Below are 17,940 nucleotides of genomic sequence, written 5' to 3' on the forward strand. Positions count from 1 at the left end.
TACAGTAAGGCAGTAGTTTTAACTGATGTCATTCATGTTCTAAATGTGTCATTAAAATAACTTTGGCATGGGAGAATGATTCTCTATATAATTTGATTAGCTACAGATCTCATAAAAGTACTTTTGCCTGAAATAGATAACTCTATGGAAATATTGGGCAATACAGATCATAGTATCTTCATCATTTTACCAAATATATTACAATAATAATTAGATTTGCAAGCACTATATCTGCAGTCAGCAGCCTAGAGATCCAGTAGAGAGATACTGCTACCTATCATGACCCAATAGGCTACTTAATGAAACTCTGAACTTTATCCACATCAGTAAAACGAAGATAATAAAGACTGTTCTTGCTGCCACAAGGCTTTTGTGATAATCACTACGTCTAATAAGTTTCTTTTAAGAGATCTATGTAAACTATACTCATGTTTCTGCTATTGTTAGTTGTGTTATGGTATTATGATTATGCAAATATAATGAAAATAATACTTGCAAGCACATCAGACATGAGTTTGTATTTTTTATTTGTTTTGTTTTTGTTTTGTTTTTTTTTAATTCTTAGACAAACCAGATCAGACCTTGGGCAAGTAGCTTAATGTTTTCCATGACCTTAAGATGTATTGTTCGTTACATACTAGATTTGAATAAAGTTGGGTAATCTGAATATATTTAATTATTTGTTTATTTATGTATTTTGATCTTATAATCATGGAGATTCTGAAATTCAGTGTGCTTATAAAAAGGATAGATTGTTGTACAGATCCCTTACAATTCTAACTTTCTATGAATTCATGGATAAAAGTCAGTCTACCATAAAAAATATTTAGTGTGCCACTATTTTATTTTATTTTATTTTATTTTATTTTATTTTACCATCCTTTCTTATGTCTGGTAGTGGGAATTCCAACCCAGTAGTAAATCCAGGTAGGAAAAAAAAAAAAAAAAAAAAAAAAAAACAGAGAGGTTTGCACCATGTCATCAAAATTGAATGGATATGTTAAGTGTTAAGGGTAAATTCTACTATTACTAAGATGGAATTTTAGAATCTGTAAGTTGAGAGCATGATTTTTGAGATAATGAGAAAGCTCTTTTTAACCTCAATATGAATAAGCAATTTCTATGTAAGCTTCCTATAAGCATAAACATTTCCTTTCTCTATAGTTTAAGTTTGTCTATACTTTAGTTATGCCCATCTCTAAGCATTAGACTTTAGTAAATTTTTCATGATTTATGTATTTGCAAAGAGGTTAGAATTGTTACTCATAGCAAAACGTGCTATGAACATATTTTTACATTAAAACACAACACCGGTAAGAAATGTATCACCTCATTTACAAAATTATTTCAGTTGGAAAACAGAGAGCTTATTACTGATTAGCTCTTTTATGTAGAGCTTGTTAATATAGCAGCCTTTTATATAGTCCCTTGTTTAATATTCATAAAAAGCCAAATTCTTACCACATTGTACCATCTATCATATAAATTGAAATATATGCAAATTATCTGCAAATAAAATCTAATGCCTTACTCTCATGTATGGTAAGAGAATTCCATAAACCAAAAATGCATATTTAATACATTTTATGATCTAATAACTGACAATAAAACACCCAAAGACTACACATATGATGAAAGACATTCTTAACTCTTCTGCTTCTTTAATGCATTAGGCAGCTACTTTGTTTATCAAGAGCAGAAACTTGAGCCCAGCACAAAAATATATACATTGTTTTTTGTTTTCACTTTAATTTCACTTTTTTAGTAGTTTTTAACACTCCAGTGTGCTCAAACCTCAAAATAGTAGCATTAAACAATTCAAGAATACCATAAAACAGATGATCTACTAATTTGAGTATCATCATTGTAAAGCTGCTTGGTGAAAGTTCATAAAATTAATTTAAACATGCACATTAAATAATAGTACTTAGCAAATGTAATGTCATTACTGTCATTAGAAAGATGAAGAAACACTCTGAGAAGTATATCCTTAGGCAGTATTATCACTGTGAAAACATCATAGATGGTACTTACACAAACCTAGACGATATAGCCTACTACACACCTAGGCTATATGGTATAGCCTATTTCTCCTAGGCAGCAAACCTCTACAGTGTGTTGACTGTACTAAATACTGTAGGCGTTGGTAACACAATAAGTATTGGTGTATCTAAACATAGAAAAGGTATAGTAAAAATACAGTATAAAAAATAAAATGTGGTATAACTGTGTGAAAGATAAAAGATGGTACATCATGAACAGAGCTTGCATGACTGAAAACTGCTCTGGGTGAGTCAGGGAGTAGTAAGTCAATGTGAAGGCCTAGGACATTACTGTACACTACTGTAGACTTTATAAACACTGTATACTTAGGCTACACTAAATTTATTTTTAAGATTTTCTTTAATAATAAATTAACCTTAGTTTATTCTAACATTTTTTACTTTATAATGTTTTTGTTTTTGTAAGTTTTTGACTTATTTTGTAGTAACACTTAGCTTAAGACACAAGCACATTTTCCAACTGTATAAAAATATTTTCTTTCTTTATACTTATATTCTATATGATTTTTTTCTATTTGATTTTTTCTTTACTTTTAAAATTTTTGGTTAAAAACTAAGACACAAGCACACACGTAAGCCTCGGCTTACACAGAGTCAGGATCATCAGTATCACTGTCTCCTACCACTACACCTTGTCCCACTGGAATGTCTTCAGGAGCAGTAGCATGCAAAATGTTGTCAACTCCTATGATAAAAAATGGCTCTTCTGGGCTGGGCATGGTGGCTTACGCTTGTAATCTTAGCACTTTAGGAGGCTGAGGTGGGTGGATCATCTGAGGTCAGGAGTTCAAGACCAGCCTGGCCAACATGGTGAAACACCATCTCTACTAAAAATACAAAAAATTAGCCAGGCATGCTGGTGGGTGCCTGTAATCCCACCTACTTGGGAGACTGAGGCAGGAGAATCACTTGAGCTAGGGAGATGGAGGTTGCAGTGAACCAAGATCACGCCACTGCACTCCAGCCTATGCAACAAGAGTGAGACTCTGTCTAAAAAAAAATAAAAATAAAAAGCCTCTTCTGGTATACCTCCTGAAGAACATGCCTGAGGTTGTTTTGTAAGTGATTTATTTTTGTATAAGTTGAATGAAAGAATACAATAAAAATAAAAAGTATTAAATATGTAAACTAGTAATAGTTGTTTATTATCATTTTCAAGTATTATATACCATACATAATTGTATATGCTATACTTTTATATGACTGGTAGTGGAGTAGGTTTGTTTACACCACATTGCCACAAGCAGATGAGTGACGCATTATGCTATGACATTATGATAGCTACAGGGTCACTAGGAGATAGGAATTTTTCGACTCTGTTATCATCTTCTTATAGGACCACTGCTGAATGTGCAGTCCATCATTAACTGAAACATCATTATGTGGTGCATGATTGTACTTATTTTACTTTGTCCAGGTGTTGAGTGAAAGCACACAGTATCGATTAGTGTTTCAGACTGAACCTGTCACCCTGTGCCATCTGCACCTTTCGTACTCTGGAGCGCCGAGCCTCGGGCAAGGATTTTCTTCCAGAGGATTGTTCCTATCAGATAACTGTACAGATTGCATCAAGCAACCCCAGGCTTTGGGATTAGGTGAAAAGAAGAATTCATTAAAAGTTTTTGACTAATAGGAAAATATAAAACTGAAGTACAATTTTAAGGTCAAACTATCTTCACTGACCTTACACTCTCCAGGAAATTTTACCTCAGTGTTTTTTTCTAATGAAAAATCTTAGATAATTTTTCTCTAAATGTCCTTAAGACATAATAGAGACTCTCTTTTGGTGGTTGAGAAGAAACATAGTTTAAGAATTTCTCTGTTATGGTTATGTTCTTAAAATGCCTGAATATCCTATGTTATAATTATCATGAATTTTACTATATAAATGGTTATGACATAAATGGCCATAGTCTTTCGAATGAAGAGAGTTTATAGTGTGGTTCAGACAAATCTGTTATTGAATTCCAGATGTGGCACCAACAAGTGTGTCAACTAAAGCAAATTATTTAATTTTTCCAACATTTGCATTTCCGATCCATAATAACAATATCTAGTTAGATTTCAAGAATGTTAAGAGCAATGAAATGATGTACCTTGCAATAAATAAGTCCTCAGTGTATGCTGATTTCTTCTATGGTGACTTTATATTAATGCATATATGCATGCATACACATAAAACATATTTATTAATACTGATATATAAACATATGTAAAATATATTTGCTTATATTTATTTATATTAACAAAGAGGTACCCCATGGAAATACTTGATTTGCTTGAAAAGCTAATTGTAATTGAAACATCACACTTAAAATATTTAAGTAATGTCAAATTTGAGGCCTGTTTTATAAATAGTACTAATGAACTCTTAGTATAAAAAATTGGATGAATGAACAAGTCAAATTTAAAATAAAGCATTGATTTGTTTAATTTTTATTTTAAAATAATGTACCAATGCCAAAGAAAATATGAGAAAAAATCTGTGATATCAAGCATCACTAAATTTTAATTTATAAGTCTACTTAATGCAAATTTTGTATTTTATCATCATTCTTGAAGCAAAAAATAGTACACCTAGAACTTGAGAGATTAGTTGACCGCGGAACAAGTTGAGAATGAGCTCTCAAAATAATCAGATCTCACTCTTCATGGCAACAACAATTTAGTTATGCAATAATTCTATATTTTATTGTTAACTGAACCCTCTTATAAGGCAAAGGGTTGTTATCAGAGGTACACGTGTTTTTATGCAGATCATAGCACTAAATATAAGAAAAATAAGCTGGGCAAGGTGGCCCACGCCTATAATTCCAGCACTTTGGGAGGCAGAGCCACGAAGATTGCTTCAAGCCAGGAGTTTGAAACCAGCTTCAGCAGCATAGCAAGACCTTATCTCTATAAAAATTTTAAACATAAGCTGGTCATGGTGGTGCACGTGTATGGTCCTAGCTACTCGGGAGGTTGAAGCAGAGGGTCACTTGAGCCTAGAAGTTCCAGCTGCAGTGACAATGTACTCCAGCCTAGGGAAGAGAGGAAGACCCTATCTCTAAATACTTAATTAATTGATTAATTAAGTCAAAAGTCATTCCATGCCCAGGGTTGGCATCCTTAACAACTCCATTGTTCAAAGACCAGCTGTATACAGATAATAAAATTATGGGTATTCAAGTAAACACACTCTTTTTGAAACTGATGACCTGTTATACTTCTTATGACTGCAAATGAATTATGATACACTATATTATTTTCCTTAAGAACTTTTAAATGCGACTTTCTATTTGATTGGCATTTCCAAAATTGATGAAAATGATATCTTTATGCAATGACTGCAGGAAAAATATAGACACACTGATCAACATTTTGTAGCCTAGCTCTGCAGAATTTATACTCTACTGGCAGCTTTCTAATTTCACCTCTTTATTATCCAATTGATTCTTCAATATTTTAGCAGTTGGTTTGTGCACTTCAGAGTCTCTGAGTGCCATATTTCAGATTTTCCTAAGATTTTACCTACTTAACACATTTATACTTGTATTTGCTTGCAAATAATAAAGAAAAATTAATTCTGATATTCAATAATGGAAAGTTTTGGCCCGCTAAATTAAATAAATTTCAGCTCATGTGAAAGCTAATGGACTGGAGAGCTTTTGTTCCCATAGCAGGCTACTGAGTGGCTAATTTGAATTGAATATATTATGTCAGGAGGCCTAGGACACTGGAGAGAGAATAAACATTCCTTTTTCTTTCTTTTTTCTTTTCTTTTTTTTTTTTTTTGTAAATAGCCTTTCACCCTGACTTCCCAAATTTAGTAATAATATGGACAGGATGACTAGAAAGTATTTTCATTCAAGCCTAGAGAAAGCTCAAAATGCATTATTACTAAGAGAAAGTTCTCACGTGGAATAAGCAAAGGTAGATACTATGTTCCCATTATTTGACTCAATGTCTTTTCGTCAAAAAAATAATTATTTTCAGTGATGCCTCAGTGAAATGATTAACTAAATGAACACTTTGAATAACAAAAATATAATCTAAAAGGAACAATTTGTTGGTACATTGTTACCTAAAATGAAAACAAGATAAATCTCAATTGAAACAGTTCACTTATATCTTATTTGCTTATGGTCTATAGGATTCAGATTATATGAAACTGGGTATATTTGGACTGTATGGTAAGGCACTTTGAGTATACAGTCTCCCATTCGTGTATAATACCATATTATTGATGTAGACTAAAAGATAATAGAGTCATCTTTGCAAGATGAAAAAGGAATAGCCATGTAACACAAGAAAAAAAGCAGAATGGGATTACAAACATTCCTAGATTTTCACAAAACTTTCTCAGATGATAGCCTAAATCTCCCATTCAAGCCATTATTCAATAGTAGTAGATTAAAATAAGGCAAACGGGATGCCCAAAGTGGGGGTGGGGGGAGGTGGGAACCTATGATTTTTGTAGGCTTATAAAAATGAGAGCAATATAATGTAGTAATACTGTGGTCCCTAGAAGGAGACTGCATGGATTGAAAACACTGAATCTTCCACTTAAAAAATTTTAATCCTGGGCAAGTCAGTTAGGTTCTCTGCTTCAGTGTCATTATTTGTCAAATGATGGTAAGAATAGTACTCATGATTAAACTAGTTTAACATAATAATTGGTGCTTTGAACAGTTTAGAACTATGTACCTGATTTATCATCATACTGCTTATAAGGATAACATTTTGTGTGTGTTTTATCACAGTCAATCTATTTTTTCTCCTTGAGCCTTGATATGGTTTGGCTGTGTCTCCACCCAAATCTCATCTTGAATTGTAGTTCTCATAATCCCCACATGTCGTGGGAGGAAGCCTGTGGGTTGAATCATGGTGAGTGAGTTATTCCCATGTTGCTGTTCTCATGATAGTGAGTGAGTTCTCACTAGATCTGATGGTTTCACAAGGGACCTTTTTGCCTTTTGCTCGGCATTTCTCTTTCCTGCCTCCCTGTGAAGAGGGATGTGTTTGCTTCCCCTTCTGCCATGGTTGTTTCCTGAGGCATCCCCAGCCATGCTGAACTGAGTCAATTAAACCACTTTCCTTTATAAATTATGCAGTCTCAGGTATATCTTTATTAGCAGCATGAGAATGGACTAATACAAGCCCTTTGTTCCTGGGATTTTAATGGTATATAGGTATGGTGGGGGAGGGGTTAGGATATCATTCCTCTACTTGGAATTCTTTTAACACCAGCCTCAGAATCTGCTACTTAAATGCTCACTTTCCTTTGTTATGGTTCACTTGGCGCTTGCAAACACAAGCAATGTGTGTAGACAAAATTCAGTGTCTAAAGAAAGAAATATTGGCCTTGTAGAGTAAAAGAGAAGATCCTTATGCCTGATCATTTGCTCTCATGAAGAATAGCCTAAGGACCAGGTGCAGTGGCTTATGCTTATATTCCCAGCTAGTCAGAAGGCTGATATGGGATTGCTGGAGCCCAGGGATTTGAGGTTACGGTGAGCTATGGTTATGCCACTACACTCCAGCTTGCATAAAAGAGTGAGATGAAAGAAAGAGAGAGAGAGAGAAAGAGAGAGAGAGGGAGAGAGAGAGAAAGAAAGAAAGAAAGAAAAAGAAAGAAAGAAAGAAAAAGAAAGAAAGAAAAAGAAAGAAAGAAAGAAAGAAAGAAAGAAAGAAAGAAAGAAAGAAAGAAAGAAAGAAAAAGAAAGAAAGAAAGAAGAAAGAAAGCAAGCAAAGAGAAAGAAAGAGAGAGAAGGAGAGGAAGGAAGGAAGGAAGGAAGGAAGGAAGGAAGGAAGGAAGGAAGGAAGGAAGGAAGGAAGGAAGGAGAGGAGAGGAAGGGAAAAGAAGGAGAGGAAGGAAGGGAAAGGAAGGAAGGAAGGAGACGAAAGAAGGAAGGAAGGAAGGAGAGAGAAAAGAAAAGAAAGAAAGAAAAGCAAAAAAGAAAAAGAAAGAAAGAAAAAGAAAGAAAGAAAGAGGAAGGGGGAGAGAGAGAGAGAGAGAGAAAGCCTATATTTCATTAATCTTTCTGAATTTTCCATGAATCCCTAATATTCTACATTCTGTAGATATTATCTTCTCAAAATTGTTATTGTTGTTGCTTTATACTTTTATATTATTTAAGTTCTCATTTCACTTCTCTTAAACTTGTAATAACATTTATACTGACCTGTATTTGGTCCTTATTACATCCTTCCTCTACCTAAGGATTTTTCAGCCTCACCACAGCTGATATTTTGGACCATCCAATTTTTTGTTGTGAGGCAGGAGAGGGAGTCTCCTCTGAACTGCAGAATTTTAACAGCATCACTGGACTCTCCCTTTTAGATATCTGCCAGTTGTGAAAACTAAAATGTCTGCAGATGTTGTATGTTGCCGTATGTCTCCTAAGTGGTAAAGTCATCTTTAGTTAAGAATCAGCACTCTACAACTCTGCCTGATCAATCTTCCTAAAATAGAGTTTAGATCATAGCATTCTCTGCTCAAAATTTTTCACTGGCTTCCCGTTTTATACAGAAAGTGTTTTAAGGACTCAGACTCTGGTCATCACTGTGTTTCCTGGTATGTTCCCTATTCTCTCCTATTTCTTCTCTACAATTTAGACTGGCTAAAATTTTATATATGTATACACACATACTATGGGGTTTGGTAACTTTTCTCAGCCTCCAAATACTCCTATTCCACATCAAACATCATGTTTTGGATTTTTACCTGCATGACCCATTTTCTTACTCAAATTCCCTCACATAGTAGTTCAGTTTAAACCCCTGTTGGAATTGAGATGGGTCCTTGTTTTTTAAACAAGGACCTTGTTTAATTAAACTTTATTTAATTAAAACTCAGTATAAAAGTGACTACGCAGAGCAGTGAAACAAAATATTGAGCCCAGAAACAAATACCATTTTTATAGAGACAATATATAATAAAAGAGATATTTTTCTATATATGGAGACCTAGTGATTTATTAAAAGTTATATACTGGCAAAAAAGACAATCCATTTATTTAGAATAAAGGAAATGTGAACTTTTCTATATACAAAAAGAAACCTTTCTCTAGGTAACACATGTAAGTATAAGTAAATATAAAAAATAATCTGAAAAAGCATTCAGGACATAGGAATAATCTTATTTAGAGATACCTCTTGAATCATCATGAGAAATCCAGCAGCTGCCAAGGAAATCACAGATTTAATTTTCCTACATAAACTAATTGAAATATTTATATGAAAAATTATATGATTGGAAGGTCAATGGGCAAATGATAAATTAGGAATAAATATTTATAGCACATATCAGTTAAAAGGGTGATATCCAGTCTTCAAGGAGGCATTGCAAATTAATAAGGAAAAAAATTCATTAGAGATGAGCAAGTCCATTTGGTAAATAAACACATGAATGCCTTCTCAAATTCCTTTGCTAGGGAAATGCTAATAAAAGTAACAATGGGTTATTATTTCTCGCTGTATAAGGTGATACAGTATATTTTTACACATTGTTTTGGAAAAGGTACTGTCTTTTGAATCAATCTGGCAATATATTTTAAAATCAAACTGAAGATCTTACTCTTTGAACCAATAATCACACTCTTGGGAGTCTTATTGATGGAAAGAAAAGATACATGGATAAAGTTTTTTTATTAAAGAATAGTTTGTAGTGGCAAAAGCTGGAGAACAATGGGTAAATTGAATTAACTATGGTATGATCAACAAACTATTGCATAGTTATATGAACAACAGATTATTTGGAGGCATTTTATATGTGATAACAACAATAAGAGCATATATAATAAGATTCATTTTTGTGGGAAAAAAAGCCAGAATCGTGGATGTGTGTATGTGCATGTGTGTGTGTGATCATATGAGCATGGAGAAAGGTACAGAATCCATACCTGATTTTCGGGAAATATAGGTGGAGAGAGAGGAATTGAAACATGGGAAAAATGGGAAATAGAAAAGTTGCTCATGATTTTGAAAAATAAGAAAGCATTTTTAGGCTGGGCACAATGGCTCAAGCCTGTAATCCCAGCACTTTAGGAGGCCAAGGCAGGTGGATTGTCTGAGGTGATGGAATTTGAGTTCGAGGAGTTCAAGACCAGTATGAACAACATGGTGAAATGCCGTCTCTACTAGAAATAAAAAAATTACCTGGGCATGGTGGCACTAATCTCAGCTACTCGGGAGGCTGAGGCAAAAGAATCACTTGAACCCGGGAGGCGGAGGTTGCAGTGAGCTGAGATGGCGTCGTTGCACTCCAGCCTGGGCAACAAGAGCGAAACTCCATCTCAAAAAAAAAAAAAAAAAAAAAAGCAAGCATTTTTAATATATATTTCAAGTCACTTAAGAGCATGTATATGCAGGTGTGTGTTTTGTGTCTCTAGTGAGATAAATGAAAATAGACATACCTGCATTATTTTGAAAAACTGAATTAAACTTTCTTTTCCAGCTCCATACCCTGCCTCCATTCATACACAGAGAAATAAACAATACCAATATAATTAAAGTGTAGTCTCCACTTGACACCCCATTGAACTTTTTATTATTTCCATTTTATCTAAATACATCAAGATGCTTTAACAGTATACCTCTTCTGTGCCCTTAAGTGGAGAAAGGAAATCTTAAATTAGATTTTACATTTTAGTAAATGTAAATATACCATTTCTTGTTCATGGACCATCTAGAATTTTGGAAATCTTAGATGTATTTCTGAGTATTATACATTTTCACTTATAAAAAAGTATAAGTTTGCTCAATCTCCAAAATAAGAGTTTTTGCATGAGTTTATTATACTTTGTACATATTAAAATATTATGACATATGAGTAATTTTCTTGTGTTAAAATTAAATTTTATTTTTTATTTGCATGCAAATACATTTATAGAGACTATAGTTTAATATGAGCAGGACTTTTATTATAATTAATTAACAGCGAATTTCACTTTAAGAACCTTAATCCTTTCAGCTAAATGGGGTTAGTTATTTTATTTATTTTTTAGCAGCTATGTGCAGTTCCAAGGTTTATAAGACTAGGCTTTTAAATCTTCTGTTCTATTTTTTAAATCTACAAGTTTGATGTTGGAAAGTCCCATTAACAACAAACAAAACTATCCATATGTATTCAAAACAAAATAGTTTGAAAAGTTTATGATAAGTTAAGAGTTAATTTGACAAATGAAGGTTTGGCTTCATTGATATGTGACCTTGAAGTTGCACAGGGTCCCTCACTGTCAAAAGAACCCTGTGCTTGGTTTAATGTTCTGCTCCTGCTGTCTTGAAACTCTTAATAATTTTATCTTTGAACTGATGTTTTGTAAGTGAAGTCCACTGGGACAATAGGGTGTGAACATGAGCAGCAGAACTGCAGGATGGCAACAGCACACACATAGATTCAAGCCTGTAGGCACAGGAGACATGCAATTGGCCTAGCAGCAAGGCAGCATATGCATGACTCAGCAGTCTGGATGCTATGTGTCGCTGATGTGGCCGAACCAGGACTAGGCCCAGATTAGGAGTGACTATCTGTAGCAGCAGGAGAAGCAGCAGCAACAAAGGCAGTCGTGGGAGATGAAAGTGGCTACCCATGCAGGCAGGGAGAACACCCATGGTAAGTAGACAGCTTGCTCATCAGTCCCAAGGGACTATCCCTGTAGTATCTATTTTAATTTTAAATCTCCCACCTAAATTCCAAGACAATACCCATGGCACTCAGGCAGTAAACCTTGTAAATAAATTATTACAAAATAAATGTTACACATGGGCACAGCAGTAAGCACTTTAGAAAGTCATTAGAATTCTTCAGCGTTTACAATGTCCAGTTTTGAAAGCTGCTGCAAAATTGCACAGCAGATGTCCATAAACTTAGAAATACAAATTAAATTGAAGGCTCGCATTTGATGGAAAATAACACTATTTTTATATGAAGTTTTAAATTAAACCAATTATTAACAAGGAAGATAATTTTTTAAATTAAACTTTCTTTGTAACTAAAAATATAGCAATACAATATATAAACAGGCATTTTGAATTATATGCAAATCTTGAAACTACTTTCAGTTTTTTGCACAGCCTTGACAAGTTACAGGAAATATCAGAAGAAACACTAAAACATCGTTGCATACATTTAAATTTAACACTCAATTCAATAAAAGGCAGTATATGTGACCCTTGTGATGGAATTGTTCTATGTCTTTACTGTTGTAATAAATACATTAACCTACACATGTGACAAAATTGCATAGAAATAAATATACACACACATATAGGCACACAAATTAGTACACTTAAATTAGTGAGCTATAAATGAGATGAGTACATTATACCAATGTCAATTTCCTGGCTATGAAACTATACTATAGTTTACAGCATGTTACCTCTGGAGAAACTGGGAGAAGAGTACATAGAATCTCTCTATATTATTTCTTATAACTTACATGTAAATCTATAATTACCTAAAAGTAAAAAATTTAATTAAAAAAATAAATTCAGATGTAAAAACTGAATTCTATGTGAAATTGGTATGAAACTGATTGGCATGATGACTTAAATATTTATTGAAAAGTTGTTCTATGAAAATCATCAGCTCCAAATGTACTCAAATATATATTTTTAAATAAATTATCAGAAGTTGACCCTAATCTCACAGCCTATAAAATACCCCTAATAGGTTTAATAACATTTGAATTAATAGAAAGATCATTTTTAAATTTAAAAATACTTAAAATTATTTGTAATCTTGCAATAGCCAAGAGCAACTGATGTAATTGTCAATGAAATCACTGAAAATGAAGTTGATAATGATATAAATTTTGATAATCTAAGAAATGAATTTCAGAAAAGCCAGAAAAATTTTATGATCAAAATATCACATTAATACAGTATTATTTATTATATTACATGTAATTATGACATTAAAATATTAATTTTTAAAATTTGTAAGTTTATATTGTTACTCATTTATCACTGTTATCACATTAGGTTTTATAAATAATAAAATAGTTTTAAAGGAGAAATCTTTATGTTTTATTATATTTAACAACATTTTTTTTCCTGCACTTTGAAATAGACCCCCCTCATTTTCATTTTGCTGTGGCTCTTATAAATTGTGTAATACTTGAATTAGGGAGTTCAATAAAATTTATCCAAAAAATAATTTAAATTTTAACAAAAGTTAGATAAGATACATTGAACAGCATTTTTAAAAAATTGAGCTTGCAATTGTTTTGAAATGACGTCAGAAGTTACAACTAATAAGTAATCTCCGAAGTCAGCATTTCCTATTTTTTTTTCCCCAGGACATAAGCCAAGATGTTCTTTTGCCTATTTCATTTTATTATTTTATAAAAAACCAACAAGATTCAGCTGTCTTCAATCCTGACACAAATTACAATGTATGTCACTTTGAGTGAGGGCTTCAAGGAAGTCTTTCCATTTACCTATCAGATCTGTATTTCCAATATATATTTGTTTAAATTTTTATTTAGAAAAACTATAGTATTAAGGATTATATAGCTATATCAGTATGGATTTTTAAAATCTGAACTTCATGGTTTTGATAAAAATGTCTATACTTTGGCCTATATGTGTCATACTGTCTGCTGCATTTCATAGCTTACAAATATATTATTAATACTATTTGACCACATTTCCTGGAAACCTTAAAGCATTCATTCTTGGCATTATTACATGGCATACCATTGTCCCAAAAGGAATTTTAGTTTTAAAAACAGCAAACTTAAAACTGACAAAGAGTGCATGTAAGTAACAGCAGACTGTTTCTACTTCATCATAGTAGGAAATATTTGAAAAACATCATCATTTAATTCACAATTAATGAGAAGCACATTTGTAAATTCTCCATTGTAAGGATTATTCCAGTATTCAGTATTTCATCATGCTTCTGTGTACAGATCATTCTCACTTTTCATTCTGCCATCTTAATGACTCAGTCAATTTTCTTTTTCTGTTATGTTCCAGAATGATTCTTGGGGAAAGCAGTATTCATACGCACTCTTCAAAGCTATGAGTCACATGCTGTGCATTGGGTATGGAGCCCAAGCCCCAGTCAGCATGTCTGACCTCTGGATTACCATGCTGAGCATGATTGTCGGGGCCACCTGCTATGCCATGTTTGTCGGCCATGCCACTGCTTTAATCCAGTCTCTGGATTCTTCGAGGCGGCAGTATCAAGAGAAGGTAATTTGTTTTATTTATCTCCAATGTCTTTAACCAGCTAACCTGAACCAGTAGATTGAATTGTGTTCAAGATAACTACACTATCTCCTCTATAAAAAAAAAAAAAGAGATAAAATGTTTAAAGTAAAAACACACAATCTTTGATATTTTGAGGTTGCTTCAAGATAATTATCATATCTTTTGTTTCTCATTTGTCTTTTGAATAATATTTTTTAAAATGTGACTTTGCATCTACAGAAAAAAAAATAGTTACATATTTCAAAATGTAAAAAGCTGATAGAATATGTTATCATGGCTCATTTTCTTATCATATTTCAATAGTTAAAATAAACCTTCTCTCGTATGTGTTAGAAAAATGTTAGTTGATTAAGTGGAGACAGGAAGCTATTGTACATGTCCCTCTGTACCCCCCTCATCTATAATCATAATTTATATTACAATCCATATGCTTAGCTGAGCATATATTACCCGTATATCTAGATAAGTCGCCACACTCTCCAGTCTTAAAACTGGATATAACAACTGCTATGATGCATTCTTATGCTCAGTGTGCTAATTAAAATGATTGCTGCTCTAAACTTTTCTCAAAAGAGAGAGAAAAAGTAAATATAGGCAATGATTTGTTCGTTGGATTTTTTTTTTTTCACATGAAGAATTTCTTTGGCTAGGGCTAAATATAGGGTATTTGGACCGTACTAATATTCTTGACCAAACATCAGTAGCTTTCTGAGCGATAAATAAGAATATTTTAAATTAATGGAACAATGTGTAATGTAGGGGCTTTATTGATCCTGACAGAGTCATGCACCTTGCCAAAGAACATTTCTGAAAGTAATGATTAAAATGGTTCTAGAATATTTCTCTTGGTGAGTGACAACAACTTAGTCTCAGAATTATTTTCAATATGCCAAAGAAGTTTTTAGTTACTGCTTTATTTAGAAGTTTTCAACACTATAATCACACAATAGGAGAACGGAAACCTAGATATTTCCCTTGAATATAATTACACTGCCACCAGCTATTACAGTGAACAAGCTGGCATTTTATTACTGAAGTAATGAAAAGGTAAACCACAAAAATTGCTTTGAGGTTCATTTTTAAATAGTCTCCCAATGAATTAGAAATAACAACATAGTAAGGAACAAGAGACTGTATACAATGGTGAATTTAAGAATTATATACTTAAAGGAATTTGGGCTAATTTTATGGAGATTTAAGATAAGACTATATCATGTTATATCTGATGTTTCTCTTACACTGTTGTTTTTCTTTCATTTTATGTTGCTTTTAATAAAAATGTCCCTTTCACACTTTTTTTTTTTTTTTTTTTTTTTTTTTTTTTTTTTGGTCTGCATCATTGCTATACATTTTCTCAATAAGAAAACAAATCTTCAACTTCCAGGATTTCAGTGATTAGCATTTTATTGCATATTAAATAAGTTCACAAAGTTTATGTTTTTAAATTTCCTATATTAGCCAACTTTAACTTGGAAACTCAATGTATTCACTTATGGAATCATAGATATTTATATGCAAAGATGTTGTGATGTTTGTAATAATTCAAGTCATGAAGTTCTTGATCTTATAAGTGCTTGATAGAAGACAAGAAAACTAGTATAACCCTTTGGTATTTACTGACACTTGGAGCAATGTAATTGGGAACAGCTGATTAAAAGAATATAATTTTTGTTTTGAAATGGAGTCTCTATCACCCAGGCTGGAGTGCAGTGGTTTGATCTCAGCTTACTACAACCTCTGCCTATGGGGTTCAAGTGATTCTCCTGCCTCAATTTCCCAAGTAGTTGGTATTACAGGCACCCACCACCACCCCTAATTTTTTTATTTAAAAGAATAAATTTTTAGGTCTAGAAACCAAGTTCTATCAAGAAGTTTAGTTATAAAGTTCTGTACTCATTTTTTAGTCAGTATAATCCAGGATAGGTCTTAAGGACATTATGTTACTTTTAAAAATTGTACTTTTTGTGAAAAGTATATGTTTAAATTTCAATTTAATCTTATAGCATGGCTTTACATAGTGGATGAGTGATATGCATCTTCTTTGATGATTTATCCTCTTTGAGTTTTGGCTAAATTATTATCTTTTTATTTAGGTAAAATTCTGGTAGGAGTCACTCTTGGGCAGGACCCAAGATGCAATGCTGGCCCTCCTATATGGTTCAGATGTAGTCCACAGAGAAGTACTCATGCATCCTTCTCCTAGACAATCTGTTAGCACTCCTCTTCCTTCTCGTCCAAACCAATGAGGAGAGTGTATCTAGCCTTCCTCAGACTCCGGCGTTCACAGACTATTTACATGTTTTCAGTTATTATTCAGAGTCCAGATCCATGTCTCCCAACCACATGAGCTTATTTCAAAGATCCTTAAATGAATTTGTTTCAAGTGTTTCCCATATGTCAGGTGTCAGAAAGTAGCCTTTTCACACCCCTATCCCAAAAGGGGTTGTAACGGGACTCACAGCAGAGGAACTTCTCTCTCAAAAGGAATGTGTTAACTAGTTCCATCAGGAAAAATCTCACCTTATCCCCTGATCTCTATTTAGAATTGATAAGACTGAAGCCTCCAGGAATTATGATCCTCAGATCACCATTTACAATTGTTTACCTGCATAGAAGACACCCTCTTACATAAGTAATATTCTGATAGCTCTCAGATTAGCAGCTCAATGAGGACAGGACAGAGTCAGTCCTTACTTAGCATCTTTTTAGACACTTCTGTATCTCATCTAGTCCAAAAGCCACGTCCACAGACATGTCAGTATTATGCATATATAAAAACTATGCCCTGGTCAAATAAGTTCAGAAATGTTGATTGAAACAATGTTACAGAAGTGTTTTTTAGTGTAAATGTGTGTTCCCTGAAGATTTAACATGCCATCTTTGACCTTCATGCCAAGCCTCCATATATTTTAAGTTACTAATGTCCAAAGGAATTAACCTATAAAGACAAATTCTCCATGATGACCATTCCTTTCTTTTTAAACTGATTTGAGTGATCACTTTCTTTTCTAGATATACTTGCAGTTCATCTAGCCTTCATGAAATGAAACTCCTTTTGATCACCTTGTTTTTTTATATTACTACATCTTAGTTCATACATTTGGGCACTCCTGAGAAGCTATTACTTCTAGTTATGTCACTCTCTCCATTCAAATAACTGTAGTAATAGCAGCTTTATGTGTTCACTTCTTCCTTTACAATGAGCAAGAATTTTGGCACAATAAAAATCGTGACTTAAGATTCAGGGATTTGCAACTCACCTTGGTATACTTGATATATATGAAAGACTTTCATTGTGTAAATTAAAACATGAATATGACCAACTTGAATATTACCAAAGAATAACTTTAAATACGTGAGGAGATTATCAATTCCAAATCCCTTTATGGACTGGATAGCTTCCTGAAACTATGAATCAGACTGCATAAATCCAGGGCAGGTGCAAAATGAGCTGTTAAATGGACTGTGCTTTCTAATGGCAGGGCACAAGATACCAAGCCACCAAGACAGTTCTATACCTAGATTCAAATATTGATGATGTTATATAATGTCCAAAGAATGTGCTGAGTCTCAGTTTATCAAGTATATGAAATAAAAACGCTAAACTTCTCCAAAATGACAAATTTATCAAGTTTTGTTAATCTTGGTAAGAGTTTATATGATGCTTTTTTGT

The 17,940-nt window shown here is 33.1% G+C and overlaps 1 protein-coding gene across 1 annotated transcript in view; it reads left to right on the plus strand.

Moving 5' to 3' along the window:
- LOC105487501 (hyperpolarization activated cyclic nucleotide gated potassium channel 1) overlaps positions 1-17,940 on the plus strand; it is a 440,263-nt gene that overhangs the window by 299,822 nt on the left and 122,501 nt on the right. The window contains exon 4 of the mRNA XM_011750962.3: positions 14,031-14,249. Coding sequence (XP_011749264.1) covers positions 14,031-14,249 — 219 coding nt within the window. The remainder of the gene's footprint in view (positions 1-14,030; positions 14,250-17,940) is intronic.

This window comes from Macaca nemestrina, chromosome 6, assembly GCF_043159975.1.
Source record: "Macaca nemestrina isolate mMacNem1 chromosome 6, mMacNem.hap1, whole genome shotgun sequence".
NCBI classification, from domain to species: Eukaryota; Metazoa; Chordata; class Mammalia; order Primates; family Cercopithecidae; genus Macaca; species Macaca nemestrina.